Consider the following 19285-nt stretch of genomic DNA (forward strand, 5'->3'; position numbering starts at 1 on the left):
CTTTTCTATGGTCTACGATTCTTGCTCAGGGTCTCCCTTCATCGCCCACCCTGAAGACTTTACTGCCCCTCCTCTTTGCGTAGGGTTGTGGTTGACCTCCTCACCCTGGTTACCCCATGGTCCAAGCTCGCCGCCCTGTGTCTCTTCATCTCTCCGACTGTTTATGCTCATCTTTCCAGAGACCCAATGTTTCACCTGTCTGGACTTGCTTACAGTGAAATACTCCTCCCTCAATGATCACTTCTGGTGATCGGTTCCCCTCTGGCCCTTGCCTCTTGCTCAAAATTATCACTTGTCATCCCCCCTCCACTCCCACACCACCCCCCCAGGTCCTGGTTCCTCGGTTTTCGCTACTCCTCACCCAGTGTCTTGTTTAATTTAGTATCTTCATGGCTGCCTTATTGTATGTTCTCCTCCTGTAGTGTCTAGCATTCGTATAGTCCCATCTCTTCTCTCTACATTATCATCTTTTCTCCGGGCCTACCGTGCCAGCCCCCTGCTCATCACCCAATACCCTTCATTTGATCCCTAACATTCTCACTCGATATCCTGTCCTATCTCCTCTGCTATCATTAATTGTATCTCCTGGAGACTCCACTGATCATCTGACAGCCCCCCCTACCCCTAGTCAATATACGTCACCATGCAGTCTCTTCTGATCTCTTGTACTGTGTTCCAAACTGTACCTATTTCTTATACTAGGATCCTTCTTAATCTCAAGCCATTGCTCCACTATGTTCCATAATCCAGTGTCTCACTTAACCTCATCTCCTTACCACTTATAGTCCCTGCTGATCACCTCATGGCTCCCTTTGGCTTCAATCAACACTCCTTTGCCCACGGTCATCACCCATTCTCTCCTTTCATTTCTGGTCCTGACTCCCCCATGGCCCATACTCTTCATCTCAGACCAAACTTTTGACCTCTTGCACTGGCTTCCTGTGATCCATTCATGTTGCTCTAGGGTCTCACTCAATCTCCCGTACTCTAATCGGCTCCTCATCCCCAAGGCCTCCCTTGATGGTTAGGCACGGGCACCTATGCTCATTTATCTACCATTGCAGTCCTTTGATTTCACATATAGGTTCCCCTAAGTTTCACCTACCCATGTCTGGATATTGCTTGACCCGGTTCTGGTCCTTCACGCTCAGGGACCCCGCTCATTCCTACTGTTGGCTTACCTTTAGCCCAACTTCTCTACCTGGGCACCCCGAGACTCAGGTTGTATCAAACTTCCTTATCTCGGTTTTCACCTCGAGTGTCCTTGTATTATCTGTCCCGGCCCCTCAGGTTTCTTTAGTCTCTTCCTTTATCTCCAGGCTTCTCCCTTGATATCTGATCCATGTTTCCCTACATAAATTCGTTCTCATCCTGGGGCCTCACTTCTTGCTTGGTTAGGGGCCCCTGCAGCCTATGCTCGGCAACCTGCAGACTTTCTTGATGTCCAGTTTTGCCTCCCTTGTCCCCCTGCTCCGCATCTAGGAATCCCACTTGTTGGCCAGGCCTGACTCCATCATTATTCTCATGCTTCCCACCCGGTAAGCTGTTATTCCGCCTGGCTACCTTCATTGGCCTGATGCGCCTTACCAGAGGGTCTTTTGCCATCAACTGTGCAGGCCTCCTCCTGGCACATGCTGCTCATCTGTGACCTGCCTTGTTCTTTTGATCTCCATTCTGGCTCCTCTTCCACCGCCTGCTTCTCGTGACTGACCTCTCTTGCGACTGGCTCCTCTTCCGCTACATATTCCTCACTTCTGATCTTCCCAGCTTGCTTGCTTTTCTGTCCAGCTCTTGTTGGTACCTGCTCCTCTCTTCATCTCCTGTCTAAAGGTTACCAGATACCTCCACGCCATTGTGCTGATACTTGACCCTATTATTATTATTATTATTTTACAAATAATTTCTCTTAAGTGTGGTAGTTCATGTTAATTATGTCAGTACTGCCACTTCTAGTATCCATTAGGTTGTTGAATAAAAAGCAGGAATAGAAGCACTGTCTTCTGTGAAATGGAGTCATCTAGAAATCTGAATGTCTGCCTTTCTTTTTCTTTTTGGTAGATGCTAATAGCATGTGATCTCTCTGATCTCAGGTCCCGCCTCCTCAAAAGTCTTTGATTTAAAACCCCAATGCTGCTGTGATCCTCAACTTCTGCATGCAGAATCCCTCCTTAATCTGATGTCCTAGCACCCCTGTGGCCCAGATTTATGGAGCTACCAACACTATACTTTACTGCCAGGTTTCTTAGGTCCATACGTGATGTGCTACATCAGTCCAGTTTTTTTCCTATGAATTCTGGGGCTTGTAGTCCTGTTTTACAATGGAATAAACAAGGCTAGATGCCCCTTAATTCAGGGGGAAAACTGGCTGGAGCAGCACATAATGCTTAGAGAGGAGAAACTTGCCAAGGCTGCCTATATGTCATCTGTCTCACACCGTGAAGCACTGTACTTCCCTTAAGGTCCATCATCGCTTGTCCTGGTACTTCTTAAGTCCATGCCCCTCGCAACACACATTCTCGCTTTATATTCAATCCTAACTCCTATGCATTCCACCAGGCTCCACAGAAGAGAATCTCAAATTGTGTCCGGTCCGGTCCCACCCATGCCCATGGCCCTCCATTTCTTTTCTTGTATGCCTGTATACCACTGCCTCAACCCTGAATTTAAAGGAGTCTTAAGATCTGCCTACCCAGTGGTCAGGGTTTCCGAATTAATTAAAAAAAATCTTTTTGTTACAAACCTGTCCCACTTGGCACAAGTGGAGCGAAAGAAAACTACAACTCCCAAAATGCACTGGTTTGCTAAACTGACGTCTCCCGCCTCCTCACAATTGGACACCTGGCCTCGTGTGGAGAAGGAGCGTTCTGAGGTAAGGTGCAGCCGGGCTCGCCGTTCATCCAGGCCTACTCTGCCCTCCATCACCCAACGACCCTGCCCCCAACCCCCAACGACCCTGCCCCGCCCCCCCCCGCGGCCTCACCTGAAGCGCTCCTGGCCGGCGGTGTCCCAGATCTGCAGCTTGATGCGCTTGCCCGGCTCGATCTCCACCAGCCGGGAGAAGAAGTCCACGCCCACCGTGGGGTCGGACACCTGCGCGAAGCGGCCCTCGGTGAAGCGGCGGATCAGGCACGACTTCCCCACCGTCGAGTCCCCGATCACGATCAGCCGGAACTGGTAGAGCCAGATGGCCTCCATCTTTGATTCACAAACAAAAAATCAAATGGAATCCACGCTGGTCCTCCGCGCCGAGGCTAGCTCCGCATCCCGGGCGGGAGGGAGGGAGGGAGGCTCGGGGCCCGGCTGCTCTCCGGTCCCTGTCCGCGGCGGCTGCGGCCCTGGAGCGTCGGTCGGTGTCCGTCCGCGGCCGGCAGGGGGCGCCCGCTCCTCCTTATGGCTGAAGGCACCAGGGGAAGGGCCTACGCGCCCGGCCGTGCGTGTGTATCACCACACTGACCCCGCAGCCGTTTGCCTGTATCCCCACCCTGACAGCTAATGCCAGCAGTGAAAAAATAAACCTGCAAACAGAAGGTTTGACCGTGGAGCAGCTGCAGCTAAGTGTCTGTATCCCCACGGTGGCAGCAATGGCAGCCTTCAGTCCTCACACCTTAAGCTGCAGCTATATGCCTGTAACCTCCCATCTCACTCCATGGCCATGAATAAAATACACACTGCACACCAAGCCCCAGCTCACTGATCTCTTGGGAGTGTGTATCCTTGTGTGCATTCAGTCCCCCTCTCAGCTGGTCCAATGTAGGGAGATGCCCAGTTTACACAAATCACTGCAGGAGAGTGTTTATCCTTGTATGCATTCAGTCCGCTCTCAGCTGTTCCAATGTAGGGAGATGCCCAGCTGACACAAATCACTGCAGGGGAGTGTTTATCCTTGTATTCATCCAGTCCCCTCTCAGCTGTTCCAATGTAGGTGCAAGGGAGATGCCCAGCTTACAAAAATCAATGCAGGAGAGTGTTTATCGTTGAGATGTGTTTTCCTGCATCTGCTCGGAGAGAGATGTTTCTCTTCTTGCATCGGTGTTAGAGAGATGCCATGTTGACTGAATCTGTGTGGAGGAGAAACTCAGAGATATTTAGAGACCGGTTCTGTGTGTGGGGGCGGGAGGGGGAGATTTTGGGGGTACCGGATCTTGCCTGTAGAGATATTCCGTTTCCGTCCCTGCCCCACACTGCGCAGCTCAGAGGTCACACGCACGGCGCCTCCATTTTATAAAGCCCATGACAGCGTCTCTCCTGACACACGTATCCGGCTTTTATCTGCGATGGAACAAATGTCACGGATTTCAACCCGTCAGCCCCCGGTGCCGGGCCAGCGCCCCGTTCCTGTTCGTTTGTATTGAAGAAGGCGGGGTACGTTACCGTCTTTTTTGCTCAGTTCCTTCTGGAAATTACCATTTGGTGCAATAAGAGGTGTTTTGCGTCCCTTTCTCTGAGAGCGGAGTCGGTGTTCTGCGCCCCTTCCACCACCCGGGCTCCATTGCAAGGTGAGGCTCTTCCAAGGGCGTCAGGGGGTTCGCAGCCTGCAGACAGGCACACTGCCTCGAAGACAGCTGCCCCCAGCACAGCACTCCTCCTGTTTCCTTTTCTGGCTTGTGTTATGTCAGTGGATATAACGCCTTTCTCGTTCTTCTTCTTTCACGGCAGGGAGATGCCGAGCAGAAGGATGCTGGGATCACAGAGCTGATGAAATGGCAGCAACATCAGCACCAAACACTCTGACTCATCGTTGGCATCAGCAACTACCGTAATAGCGCGAAGAGCAGACCAGTGCCTGCGTACCGTATTCACGGGAAGAGCTGCCCGTGAGAGGCTTGGTCCATAACCTACATCTCATCCCTGCCATAGACGGACCCTCGCTGGTAATCGCACGAGAGCACGTCCTTGTGTTCGTTTGCATACAGACAACTTAAAACAAGAATTGGCACTGCCAATAGGACTGGCTTTAACGTAATGTTGAACGGTAATCATTACAAGAAATTGCATGTTAATGAATATGTATTTGTGTAGCAGCTATAACTGTAGAATAATATTGGTGTCAGTTAAAAGGTCAGGTGACGGTTGCACTGTCAAGCCAGACCTAAACATCCATGCAGGTTAATGACTACCCTCCTGCCAACAGTGCTGCTGCCCGAGAAAACACCATATATTAACTAGTTATCTAAGACACTCTTGCAGGTTTACCGTGTCATGTTTGTGCCCCTGAAAGGTCAAGCTGAGCTAGCTGCTTAAAGAAACAAAATGATAGCTGCTGTGTTTAGGGCAAGCACTTTTTTTGTGAAGCTTACAACTTCTGCCCAATCAAAACATGTACTCCTGTCTCCCAACATGTGGGCGAACTCAAAGCCCCTATCAAGTGATGCTCACATAATTATCTGATGGCAGCTGCACTGTCAAGCCAGACTATATTGACCCCAGTTTTACCTATGCAAGGAGGTCTTTTTTGTTTTTTCTATTGCAGTGTATATTCTCCTTTTAAAATTACATGTAAGGTACATAATATACACAACAGGAGGTAAATAAATATCCAAGTTTTCACACCTACTGTACTTGCAGTGTATTTATCTGATACATAATATATATATATATATATATATATATTTGTTTTTGCAAATTGTAGCCTCAGATTCAGGAGACCTACATGTGAATCCCGACGTAATCACTTTGTGTGATCCTCTGCAAAAACATTATAATCCGAGAATCTGCATGTATGTTGTTTATGGTGCTGTTTTGTCACGTGCCACTGCTCTTCTTTTATGAATTGTAATCTAACTTGACCCTGCATGCGATCCACGAGCAATAGGGCACTCCCACCTATACCAAGGTGATAACTTGCTGTTTGTCCTCTGCACATGCAAAAGAAACAGTTGATAGACAGAATGCTAGACAATGCAAACATTCACCCCAGGCACAAGGATCTGGATTTAATCCATCATTCTTTTGCTCACCACACCACCCCACTTTGGACCCAGCCAAAGGCAAATCAGTCTTAACCCTGTTCCTGGTGGGAACAGTCCAGCCGAACTGCCAAGCCAGGTCCTCCCTGGACCGGAAACAAGCATCCTGGGTCCGGTTTCAGGGCATCGCCATTCATCAGCCAGGCTAGCTTGAATCCAGTGAGCACAGGACCGACTTCTAGGCATACCCTTCCCACTTAGGGTGACATATGCAAAAGAAACAATTGATGGATGGAATGCTGGACAATGCAAACATTCACCCCCCAGTCACAACGATCTGGGTTTACTCCATCATTCTTTTGCTCACCACATCATCCCAGTTTGGATGCATGCATTCATCTTTAGTATTACACTTGTTTCGGAAATAATTTTTTTTTGGTCCACATTTATTTTCACTGACTGATGTGCTGAAAAACATTACTTTCACATTTGACAGTACAGTTAGAATAGCTAGTAATGTTAATATAAAGGACTAACATTAAATTAATAAAAAAAGAATGTAGCTAAAGTGAGAAAAGAGGCATAGTTATACTGGGGATGTAAATCCCATTTTCGCCTAAAGCAACATTACTCGTCAGGGGCAAATTGATTCCAAAGAAATGCTACAGATAAAACTTGCTGGGAATCGTAGGAGTAAATAGCCCAGAGGCAAAGAGACATAACATGCACTATTATGAGAATTGGGTGCAAATTGTACACCCTCTATTTGACACAGAGGTGCTAACTCAAATTAGCAGTGCACAATTTACACCCACTCTGACATAATCTGGTCTCACAGGTTCTGTAACAAAGTACAGGCATATGCATCAAAGTAAATACCGGTCGCAAATGGGCAGATTCTCAGAATCTGCTGCCTTTGCGAACGGTATTTTTGCATTTGGAATGCATCATCCCAAATGCAAAATCGCAATTTAAGGAATCTCTAAATTGAAATTATTTAAATTGCGATTGCATTTAAGGAATTCCAAATTGAGATTCCTTAAATGCAATGCATGAAAGTAAAAAAAATAGCGAATTCGCTAATAGGAGTAGCAAATTACCATGAAGTTGAACTTCATAGTAATTTGCTAAAACTTTGAAAAAAGCACTTTTGTGAATTTTTCAAAGTTTCATGTTGCGCACACACATGCCCTTAGTGCATGTGTGTGCAACATATGTGCAAAGATCAATTTCAGGGGTGCAACAGGGTGTCATTTTGACACCCTTGCACCCTTGAAATTGCGTGAGCACCTACTGATACTCGCAAATTGCTCATGCAATCTCCAATTCATTCCTATGGGCCTCTAGGCCAATAGGAATGGTACAGCATTCCTTAATTGCGACTATCAATTAAGGAATGTTTAGGAATCGCTATTTTAATAGCGATTCCTACATGCATAGGCTTTTGCTATTCCTAAATAGCGATTCCTTTAAAATCACTATTTAGGAATAGCAAAAGGCTACGTTGATGCATCTGCCAGAAAGTATGTTATAGTTCATTAGAGCATGGGAATGTTGATAGCTTCATTGAAGGTAATGGAATGACTCGGGTCCAATATTGGGTGGTATGTTCAACATGTTATGAGTGGTGGATGTATTATGTAAAATCATAAGCGGTGCATGACGGATGTGGAGGTCAAGAACGAGGCCAGACCACCCTGAGTGCATGGACAGACCAAATGGGAATCCTTTCAGCATGACTGAGATGTGATAGAACTACATACATTGAGGTCCATACTCCATTATTTCCCCAGAGCGCCTCTGGGCCCGATTTCTCTCGCCCTGGACCCTATGCATAAGTGGTTTGGCAACGGGAACCTGACAGAGAGTCAAAGGAGATAGCGGGCCAAGATCCTGGTCCTTATACCAGATCCTGCCACAGAGATGGTTACTATAATATCAGGGAGGAACACATAACAGGTATAACAAGATGGGAGTAAGGGTTACATAATCACCTGCAAGACAAAACGCTTCCATGAGCTTACAGGCCTCCCCTGATCATGGCTACATCGTAGACGGACTATACAGCTTGTAGGCACCTTGCTGTGTGTTTGTGTTTTGTGTATCATGTCCTATTTCTTCAGTCCAAGAACCCCTCGGTTATTGTTCTACTTTGCATTTATACCTTGATTTATTATCATATTGTTTATGGAACATGGACTGCTGACGGATATGAACATTGCTAAGTCATGCCTGGTCGGTAGCATGCATGCCCTTGTTCTTTGTATATTAAAATAAAAAAAATACATTTTAAAAGAGTGTACGACGGGGACACAAGTTATAGGTAGTTCACTGAACTATAACTGGAATTTTTTGTTCTCATTTCAACACCTAACACCATCACTTCAACTTTTTGTTTGTAAAGTTAATTGCTATTAACATATGTTAAGATCTTATTTCTAAACCCAACTATAATTTCACCGTGTTTGTTTTTAGAGAATTTCTGAGTTTTTTGATCATATTCTAAGTTGAATACATGCCTGACCCTCCATGTACAACTAACCCACACAGATTTTCGACTGTTTGCAGCTGTGATTGCCTGCAGGACCTGCCCTCCAACCCAGTTTTACACCCTATCATTTTTGTGTTTTAATTCCCCCAACTCATGGGCTTCGACCATATGTGAATAGAGTGGTTCAAATGGGCAGACCCCTAGGCAGGCTATGTGTCAAAACCCTTATCTACACTCCAATACATGTTACCCCTTTCAGCACTATAACACTATCTTTCCTTTACTTCAATAAATCTTTACTACCTTCTAATGTTAGCCTTTTCTAAACCATAAGGTAAATTTATGACATAAAGGGTTTTGCAGGCCTCGAAAAATTATGAAAATGTTAATAGACCTGCAGGTGTAGTTAGTTTAATAATCTGCGCAACCTATTTTTAATGCTCTTGACCTATAAACTGGTTTTAAATTATGTGATCTTGGGCAAATAATTTAATTCATTGAGCCGACATTTTCTTAATTATCACATATGAGAGCCTTCAATGTGTGAGTTCAGCATGTCTGCTGCACAAAAACCCCTTTTGTTTGATTTAATAGACTAAACTTTCTTTCCATATATAATACAAATCTAGCCACATATAGGTTACACATGACCCCTGACTTGCCTCTTAGTTCATTAGCAGCAGTTCAATCAGGGTGGGAGCAGGAATGCTTCTTAAATAATTTTTAAAAACGATCCCTTTTAATAAATACATAACTCGAGCATAAAGCAGTAGCACATTGTCATTTGAATCAGTAGATTTTACATTGAAATTGCCTTCAAACTTTCCCACTGACCTACAGCTTCACTGATAAAACTATATAGTGTACAAACAATGTTTGGAAGTAGAGTTTCTGCTAATATGTGTCACTTGCACATCACCAAGCAAAGTGTTCTGGTTGTTTTCCTCCTATTTAACTCTGTTTGCATCACACTTCTTAATTACAAACAAAATGTGCTTTTGTAATTACTGATATATTTAGAAATATTTGTAATATTAATTTATAGGTTATTCATTTAAATGTTATGTGTTAGAGAAAAATAACCGAGCTCTTCAGACAGCTCACTTGACAAAAACCTCTAACTCTAGTAAAAGAGAGAAAAATAAACCTAATTTCCCAGCAGCAATTAGTTAAAAGACAAACTGACATTTGACCTCTTTCCTTGAACAGACAGCAAATGTGTCAAGATAAAAACAAGATTTAATGTCGTCTTTATTGCTCATTCACTTACTGAACTAACAAACACCTGCTCCTTTCCAGCCTGAGTTTACTCACCAGAGGAGACTAGTAGGTCCTAAAAATAGCTCCACCTGATAACATTTTACTGCCAGTTGTGAGTGGGTGAGTAGATTTACCAAGGCCTGGTTTGGGAAGGGAAGGTAAAGGAAAGCACCCGGGACATAGCAGGAGCCAGCAATGGGGGGTGGCGGTCCCCAGGGCCATAATTGGCTTCAGGAGGGGGGCAGCATGGCCTCCCACCCAGTATTATTTATTTAGGCCTCGGAGAGGTGGTGGTCCGAGGGGGCTCTGCTGCCCCCGCAAATTATTATTGCCCTGAGAGGTGGTCCACTAGGCTTCTACAAGCCCAAGAGGGGGAGTCCAGATGGCCCATTTCTTTATTGAAAACAAAGTCCCAGGAGTTGGTGGCTCCAGGGTTTCTAGAAGCACAGGAGGAGGATCCGCGTGACCCCCTCCATTCTTTAATATAAAACTCAGGGAAGTGGTGGTCCCCAGGGCTCAAAGAACCTCAGGATAGGGCCCCATGCGCCTCCCTCCTTTTTATTATAAAATGCCCCCGGGACCAGGCTCACCTGGGGGCCCTTTTCAAAACAAGCGTGGGGGCCTGCGCGTGTTTTAAAAAAAAGATTTTGCTACAAATTTATGAATTAAAAAAAAACAATTTTTTTGCCCTCCTGGGCACCCTCTGGGACCCCAAGATCAAGGTTTGGGGGTCAGGGTATTCCTACCCGGCCCCTTTTCAGATTTTGTTTTGGGAGGACTTGACTGAAGCCGACTCCTAAGATGGCTGCCAACACTTCCTGTTGAAATGTTGGCAGCCAATCAGAGCTCTGCAGATCTCTGCACAAGCTTGTCAGTATTCGAGAAGGCTTCACGAGTGTAGATACATTTGAATTTCCATTAATTTCTCGACAGCTACTGAACAGACTTACACCAAATAACAAAGCGTGATCTGCGTAACCAATTCTACCTTTTTGCCAAATTTGATGTAATTCCGTCCAGTGGTTCGGGCTATAGTCGTGTTCAAAACTCTTATAGGAATTAACATGGAAAACACACTTTTTTTTACCCCCCCCTTTTTCTCAAACCCTGCTTGACGGATCGCCCTGAAACTTTCCATGCGCAACAAGAATAACTGGCATACATTTTTGGGAACATTTTATGAAGAGTCCACAAACGGCGCCAACGATATAAGCAAGACAAAAAGTCATTTTCCTAAGGAGACATGGTCCTTACTAAAAATATCTACTGACAACTGCCATTAAGTAATTATATATATATATATATTGCCAAACCGCAACTCTCCCATCCTCGGAGTTGCTTTTAAGTAACAAGCACATTCTGGAGCCATAATAAATTAAAGTTCCTTATTCCTCAACAGCGGAATATCAGACAAACGCGTTTCGGCGTATTTGCCTTCGTCAGTGTTGATTAGTTCAAAAGTGGAGTGCATTCAAATAAAGTTATACGTACTCAAAAAGTCAGTGACATAGAAACTGTCCTATTGCAAAACAAATACAAACATTAACAACCGTGGCAGACATTTTGGAATAGCCGTCTTTGCATTGCTACATGTCCAAAAGATTTTCAGTTAATAACTAACTAACGCAGTGATGCGTTACTTATAACGCATCACTGGTACGTATTATTTGAAAAATGATGTCTACAATTCATCATGCATCATGTGCCATGGAATTTACATAATTTCAACAAATTTCATATTCGCCTATATGCTGGGATTCCATGCACGAAACTGAGTTATTCAACAATCGTACCTAATGTCAACTCATTCTCTGTAAATAAATATGCCATAGAATGCCACACAATAAATTACCATCTTGCCCTGAATGGGCCAAGAAGCGCGGACCAAAAAATAATAGTAGATGTATATGTTCAATCCATTTGCAAAAGTGAACAAATACATAATCACTGGTTTACACTAAGTTTCAGAAAACCCTTAACTGAAATATGTGCATGAATCCGTTTTGTATCATCCTTAGAGATCGTGCAATTAATGTTATGCAAATAGTATTCCGTGCATATATAATTCCATAATTAGAGAGAAGCACATGGCTTCCACTTCAAAATTATCACGTAAATTGCAAAAAATCAAAGTATATACATAACAAGATGTCAATTCAAGATCTCCAATAGGAATCTATCATGCCATGCATAAGCAATATATTCGTTCTAGCAATATTATTTTTATTGATAAAGTTACAGTAAAAAAGGGAGGGGGTTGTGGAGGAGGGGGGTAGTATTTCTCTATGAAAATTCAACTATACTGGTCATTCATCAGAAAAATAACAAAGGTATGTGCAACACCCCCAGCCAATGTGAATCCACATTTCCTCCTTATTATTCAGGCCTCTCAGAGCCTTACTCTGTAATATTATAATGTCACTGAGGGTGCATCTGAGATTAATATGCCCATTATATTATCTGATTTCAGTATTGGCCAATTCTCCAACCACTTCCATGCTAATGACAAGGTCAGCTCGTCATGGAGTTGCCATTCATTTCAATGGAAATTACAGTCAATTAGTGGAAATGCCATAGCATCCAAGTGGTTAAGGATTTGGAAGAGTTGTGGAGATTTCTCCGTATAGTCAGTGATGAGTCGCAGTTTATTCTCATCCTGTGTTCCACTATCCCCTGACTTGTTCATCCCCTCTTTGTTCATTAGAAGGTGATGGCGTTGGATCTCATCACTTCTAGCCTTTGCCTACTCTAAGATCCCCCTACGGTATCCTCTCGTAAGGAATCTCTGCTTAGCTTTACCTTTCGCTACTTCATATTGTGAATTGGTGGAACAGTTGCGCTTCATCCTCAGAAATTCCCCAAAGGGGATATTATCAATCACACTTCTGGGATGATAGCTGCCTGCGTGTAGGATTGAGTTTCCTGCGGTGGGTTTACGGTACAACGCAGTTTGTATGGTGTCTTCCTCTACATAAACTCTTAGGTCAAGATAAACAACCTCCTTGTCACTGATGCAGCTAGTGAAGCGCAAGTTGTGCTCATTCTCATTGAGTGATCTAATGTAGTTCTCTGCCTCCTCTTGGGGACCCCGCCAAATGATGAATAAATCATCGATGTAGCACGTCCATAACGCCACGCCCTCCACTCATTTCTCATTGGCACCCCTCTAGGCCACGTGCTTCTCGCACCAGCCCACGAAAAGGTTCGCGTAGCTGAGGGCGAAGCACATGCCCATGGTGGTACCTTGCTATTGTACATAGAGTTGTCCTGCGAAGGTAAAAATGTTGTTAGTCAAGCAGAAATAGATCAGTTCGGGGGGCGTGGCCAAGACGGCGAACATGGCGGACGCAGCCTAACCGAGCTCCGTCCCGCCAGCCACACATCCTGCCTGCATCCTACGTCGCCCCGACCGCACTGCGCCCAAAAACCTGGTGGCAAGCGGCGGATCCGACGGCGACGCCTCGGCAGTGACTCCGGTGTCCCGGCGGTCTGCGGCTGGGGAGATACAGCCGCCGAGAATTCTGACGGCGAAGGGGCCTGCCTCTACAGCACGGCCGGGACCTTGATTTTGGGCTGATCCGCCCGGAAGTGTATGGCAGCCGGGGCGCGCCGGCCGGAAGGTGCCGCCTCAGTGGAAGTCCAGTGGCGGAGAGGCGACCGGGACTGATCGAGCCCCGCTGACGCCTGGACACTTGCTGCGGTGGCGGCTGCACCGGCTGGGGAGGACGAAATCGACGCCCGTTCTCCAGCGGAGGTGGGGTAAGGAGAGGTGACTGGGTGTAAGGCCTAGTGGGGGAGGGGACGCCCTGAGACTGTGCCTGGCCCCACTCGGCGGCGGGATCGAGCCGCGGGGCTCTGAGACACTGGCACACTAGGGGGGTAGCGGCCCCGCCGACCCCCTACTCGTCCCCCCCCCCCCCTCCCCCCTCCATATTCGGACTGCGACCCTGCCGGGCTCTTCCTGGGGCTGGAATACTGCTACACTCCTGCTCGGTGGCCGCCTCGGGCCACGGTGGGGGGAGGGTGCCTTGGACAGACCCCCGCAGTCTACTGGCACGATCCTGGGCATACAAGAGGCCCCCCAAATTGTTTTGCTACTACAACTGGGAGGTGGGGCACGGATGTTGAGCTGATAGCTGCGGGCCCGCAGCGTAGTGAACGGTTTCGATACCGCGTGACACCATCCCCTGCCACCGCACGTATAGCACCTTGCGGGGGCTTCACGGGGGTGCGCTCCATCTCCGCAGGCTCACGGCGGTCAGGGAGACGTCCATAATCAGAGGCCGTGCACGACGTGCGGAGCACATTGGACTGCTGGTCCCTCGTGGTCGGAACCATCACTCTATCCGCGCCATGACGAGAGGGAGCAACAGCAGCAATGCTTCGAAGCAGGGCCCAATGGACAAGTTTGCAGGACCCAGTGGGACGGCCGGAGCATCTGGGGGTCCCCAGGGCGCGGGACCCGACAACGCGGCGCTGATGGCGGCGATCACGCAGTCGAGGGACATGTTGGATGCGAAGATCGGGGCGGTCGGTGCCGACGTGACCTTGCTCCGACAGGACCTACGCAATGCGGTGGCCCGCATCACCGAAACGGAATCCAGGATCACGGAGGTCGAGGATGATGTGGCCGTCCTCAAGAAGAAGGTTGCCGCCATGGAGGGGATTCAGAAGGGACTTGCGCTGCGGGTGGAAGATGCGGAAGGGAGGGCCAGAAGGAACAACCTGCGCTTCGTTGGCTTCCCGGAGGACTGTGAGAAAGGAAATATGGTGGCCTTCCTGACCCAATGGCTTGAGGGATGGCTCCCCCCAGACACCCTATCGCGCTGCTTTGTGGTAGAGCGGGCGCACCGAGCACTCCTTCCAAAACCACCTCCTGGAGCTCGCCCCCGCTCGGTGATTGCCAAGTTGCTCAACTATCACGACAGGGATGTTATCCTGCGACAGGCCCGCGCCCTGGACCCTCTCATGTTTGAGAACCACAAAATCCTTGTGTTCCCGGACTACACAAAGCTGGTCCAACAGCAGAGGCAGTCGTTCACCGCGGCAAAAGCACGTTTGCGGGAGCTCAAAATTCCCTACGCTCTACTCTTCCCGGCCCGCCTCCGAGTGGTCTTCCAGTCCCGCACCCAGTTCTTCAACTCTCCGGAGGAAGTATTTGAATGGACGGACGAGACTGTGCGTGTCAAGGTGCATACCCCTCCCAGGCGGAACTCGGACTCGTCGACCACCGGGAGACCTCCGAAACCACCCAGAAGGTCACGCAGCAGAAGCAACTGGAGGGCGCGCTCCCAGAAACGCCCTCCTCCCCGCGACGAGTCGGCCGAGGCTCCGGAGGAGACGGACTCTTCCCCATCGAAATCCTGACGCCCTTCTCTTCACACTGACTCCGGCGATGGATCTACAGGACTATTGAAGTGCTTGGCAGTATAGTATAGGCCAGGCGCTGCTCTCGGACATGCCACTCATTGATGGACTACACAATTTCGTACTCATGGGTGGACAGTGGGTCGGGTGACGCCTCTCCAAGGGCGGGCCTACTCCCGGAGTTCGTTCCCAGGTGTTGAGTGGGAAGTAGTTGGGCACTTTGTGGGTAGTTGGGTGGGATCCATTGGTGCAGTGGGTCTTGGGCCTCCCGTTGGAGGGCTGAGATTGCCTGCATCGCGACAGGTACTTCAATGTTGCTGAGGTATGGGGTGGGGGGTTGGAGGGGAGGTTGTTGGGGTGGTTGGGTTCCGGGGGAAGTTTGCAGGGGGAGGGACGGGAGTTTGGGGGTTCCGGGGATGGTGGGGAGGGAAGTTGGGAAGGGCCTTAGCACGGTGTACATGGGAACCTGGAGACGACTGAGCATGTGTGTGTGGCCTCAGTGGCCTGACGATTTCGGAATCTGGATGATTGATGGCGGCTGATGTACTGGGGGCGAGCCCCCCGCTGGCCTCCATGCGAATTTTGAGCTGGAATGTGCGAGGGATGCTCGACAAAATTAAACGGAGTGCAGTCCTACGTCTGGGGAAGACTGAAAGAGCGGATGTGTTGCTCCTTCAGGAGACTCACCTCTTGGGCACCAAGGTTCTGAGCCTACGCAGATACGGGTATGATCAGGTGTTCCATGCTGGGTTTACACGAGGGTCCAGAGGAGTTGCAATTCTCATACACCGTAGGGTCTCCTACACCCATGAAACACAATGGCTGGACGTGCATGGTCGGTATGTCTTTGTTAAGGGGAGTCTGGGGAGTGAGCCGGTGGTTTTCGGGAGTGTGTATGCTCCACCCCCACTCCAAGATGCCCTGATTGAACGACTGTTCGAGGTATGGACGACTCTTCCGCATGTGTTGACAGTAGTGGGTGGTGATTGGAATGATGTGATGGATGGGAGACTGGACCGCTGTAGGCCTGGGGGTGGTCAATTGTCAGATGCCTCTACGAGGCTAAGTAGGATGGCGCAGGGGATGGGATGGATTGACGCTTGGCGCCACCAGCATGCATGTGATCGTGAATATACATTTGTCTCTGCGGTCCACAAATCCTTTTCGCGCTTGGACTACCTATTCGTCCCGCAACCCTGGTTGGGCAGAATTGACTCCACCTCCATACTTCCGAGGGGCCTGTCGGATCACTCCCCGGTCGCCCTGACGTTGAGCCTCGGTGTGCGGCGACAACCGTTTCGCTGGCGCCTCTCTGTGTGGCACTTGCAGCGCCGCGACTATCAATCGCACATGAGGGAGGCTATCTCGCACTACTGGTCAGAGAATGAGGACCCGAGTATAGATGCCATGACCCTGTGGGAGGCCCTCAAGCCAGTCCTTCGGGGCGTGGACATTGCGTGGTGCGCTGCGAATCGTAGGGCCCGCAGGCGGGAGGTGGAGGAGGCGGCCGACCGGGTGCGGAACCAGGAGACCAGATGTCTCACGGGGGAGGATGGAGTGGCCGTGGACCGGCTCCTGCACCTCCAGCAGTCATACACCTCGCTATTGTTAGACGAAGCCCGACAGGCCTGGCTCGCTACGCAGAGCAGAATCTATCAATGGGGGGACAAGTCTGGCACAATGCTATATAGGCTATGTCAAAGCACTTATCAAGCCCAGCCCTTGCCGGGTCTCCGAGATGCCGCGGGTGGCCCTGTCTCGGCCCCTGAGGTCCTGGCCCAGATGTTTGCTCAATACTACGAGACCCAGTATGCCCCCCGAGAATCTCTCCCAGCGGAGGAGATTGACAAATTTCTCGCAGACCTTCCTCCCCGGGCGCTCTCGGATGAGGCGAGGGCCCGCCTAGACCTCCCACTGTCGGCGGAGGAGCTTGGGGAAGCACTGGGTGGCCTGAACACGGGCAAGGCCCCTGGGCCCAATGGGTTCCCCTGCGAATTTATGAAGTTGTTTCATCTCCAATTGGGGATGCGCTATAGGAAGGCACTGGAGGCGGCTCGGGAGCTTGGCAGATTGCCAGCGGACTGGCGACACGCTGAGATCGTAGTTTTCTGCAAACCGGGAAGGCCCCAAGACAGCCCGGACTCTTATCGGCCGATCTCTTTGCTGAACTTTGAAGCGAAAATATTGGCTAAGGCGTTGGTGAACCGTCTTCTCCCTTACATCACGGACTTGATCCATGCCGACCAGGCAGGCTTCATGCCTCACAGGGCTACAAGACACAACATACGTCGCGCTCACCTGGTGGTGGAGGCGGCACGAGCAGCGGGCATCCCCGCGGCCCTCCTGCTGGCGGACATAGACCGGGCCTTCGATTCCCTGAGTTGGTCATACCTCCGAGCCCTCCTCCTCCGGCTCAATCTGGGCCCACGTTTCCTGTCGTACATTCATCTGCTCTATACGGACCTGACGGCGACGGTCAGAATAGCGGGAGCCACCTCTGACACATTCCTCATCGGTCGTGGCACCCGACAGGGATGCCCTCTCTCACCTTACCTGTTCGCCCTGGCTATGGAACCGCTTGCGGCCTGGGTGAGGATGGATGCCCAATTGCGTGGTGTGGAGTGGGTTGGGGGCCCGTCTGACAGGATTGCGCTATATGCGGACGACGTCCTGTTCTTCCTTACAGACCTCAATAAATCGGGGCCGAGGGTCCTTGAAATAATGCGCATTTTCGGTGAGGTGTCGGGCCTCCAGCTCAATCCGCAGAAGTCGAAGCTGTGGGTCCTGGGCGACAGGGAGACTTTGGGTCCCTGGGCCTCGGCCCTTCAGGAGGCGGCGGGAGGCCTTAAATATCTTGGTGTCTTTCTAACCGATGTGCAGGGAGTGTCATGGTCCCGTAATGTAGTGCCTGTTTGGGACAGGATCCGCTCAGACATGCAGATGTGGTCCAGGATGCCTCTAAATGTCTATGGCCGTTCGGCCATTTTTAAGATGGTGGCCCTACCCCGAATCTTGTACCAATTGCAGAACTACCCGTACCCAATTCCGCAGCAATGGTTTCGTCAGGTGAACTCGGCTCTGGGTCGGTTCCTATGGGCCGGTGGAGCGATAAGAGTGGCGCTCCGCACCTGCTTCCTGTCGACCTACTGTGGGGGACTGGCCGCATCTGATGTCCAGTCCTACTATCAGGCATCGCACCTACTTGTTCTTAACGAATGGTGGTACGGGGATCGCACTGACCCGACCTATGCCCTAGAGAGGTATATGATGGACCCACACACGCTCCATACTATCTTATACTCGGCGACTATCCGGAAGAGACTTCCGAGGGCCACGCAAGTAATCTTCAAAGTGTGGCGCGATGCGCTCCGCCGCATGGGATGGTGGAACACGCTCACGGGCGAAACCCCTCTATGGCACAATGGGAGACTGCCCAGCCTGGCTGCGCTCCGGGGCTTTGAGGGCTGGGATGCCATAGGCATCTCGGCGCTGGGCCACATCCTGAAGGGCACAGTCCTCAAATCGTTCCAGATGTTGCAAGATGAATTCGATATGCACCGGTCCCAGTTCTTCAGGTACCTACAGCTCCGCCACGCCCTGACCCCCGCACTAGCGGACTTATCGTCCTTGCCGGAGTTTAGTCCCCTGGAAGCAAAAGTCTTTATGGGGGAATTGGAATCAAAAAAAATCTCAACCATCTATCAAACGTTAGTTACGCATTGTTCCCCCTCTCTTGATAAATTGCGGGCGGTCTGGGAGGGCGATCTGGGAGACTTGGAGGAGGAGGACTGGAGAGAAGCCCTGGAGGCCCCTAGGGGAGCTGCGATAGCGGTGCGCCTGCGCTTTATTCAATTTAAATACCTGCACAGGGCATACTACACGAGGGAACGATTGTGGAAGGCGGGGCTGATAGCCTCCCCGGATTGTTTGAGGTGTGGCAGTGAGGTAGGCTCCTTCTTACATACAGTATGGGGATGTGCACGGCTGCAGAGGTTTTGGACCGGTGTATGGGAATGCTTGGAGGAAGTGTTGGCATGGGAGCTCCCTCGCACGCCGCAACTTGGCCTGCTCCACGTTATGGAAAAAGTGGGGGGTAATCTGTATAAACGACACTTGCTCCTTCTGGGTCTTACAATAGCCAAACGAGATATAGCCCAAGCCTGGAAAGCCCCCAAGGCTCCGTTGGTGGGGGTGTGGAAGCGGGGCATGGACTTTAGCATGGGTTTGGAACGCCCGATCTTTGAGGCCAGAGGCTGCCCAA

The 19285-nt window shown here is 49.5% G+C and overlaps 1 protein-coding gene across 1 annotated transcript in view; it reads right to left on the reverse strand.

Moving 5' to 3' along the window:
* Positions 1 to 4661, reverse strand: part of RAB39B (RAB39B, member RAS oncogene family) — a 64086-nt gene extending 59425 nt beyond the window's left edge. Inside the window, exon 1 of the mRNA XM_078688776.1 lies at positions 2981 to 4661. Coding sequence (XP_078544902.1) covers positions 2981 to 3195 — 215 coding nt within the window. The 5' untranslated portion in view covers positions 3196 to 4661. The remainder of the gene's footprint in view (positions 1 to 2980) is intronic.
* Between the last annotated feature and the right edge of the window lie 14624 nt (positions 4662 to 19285).

Source organism: Lissotriton helveticus, chromosome 4_1 (assembly GCF_964261635.1).
Source record: "Lissotriton helveticus chromosome 4_1, aLisHel1.1, whole genome shotgun sequence".
Lineage (NCBI taxonomy): Eukaryota > Metazoa > Chordata > Amphibia > Caudata > Salamandridae > Lissotriton > Lissotriton helveticus.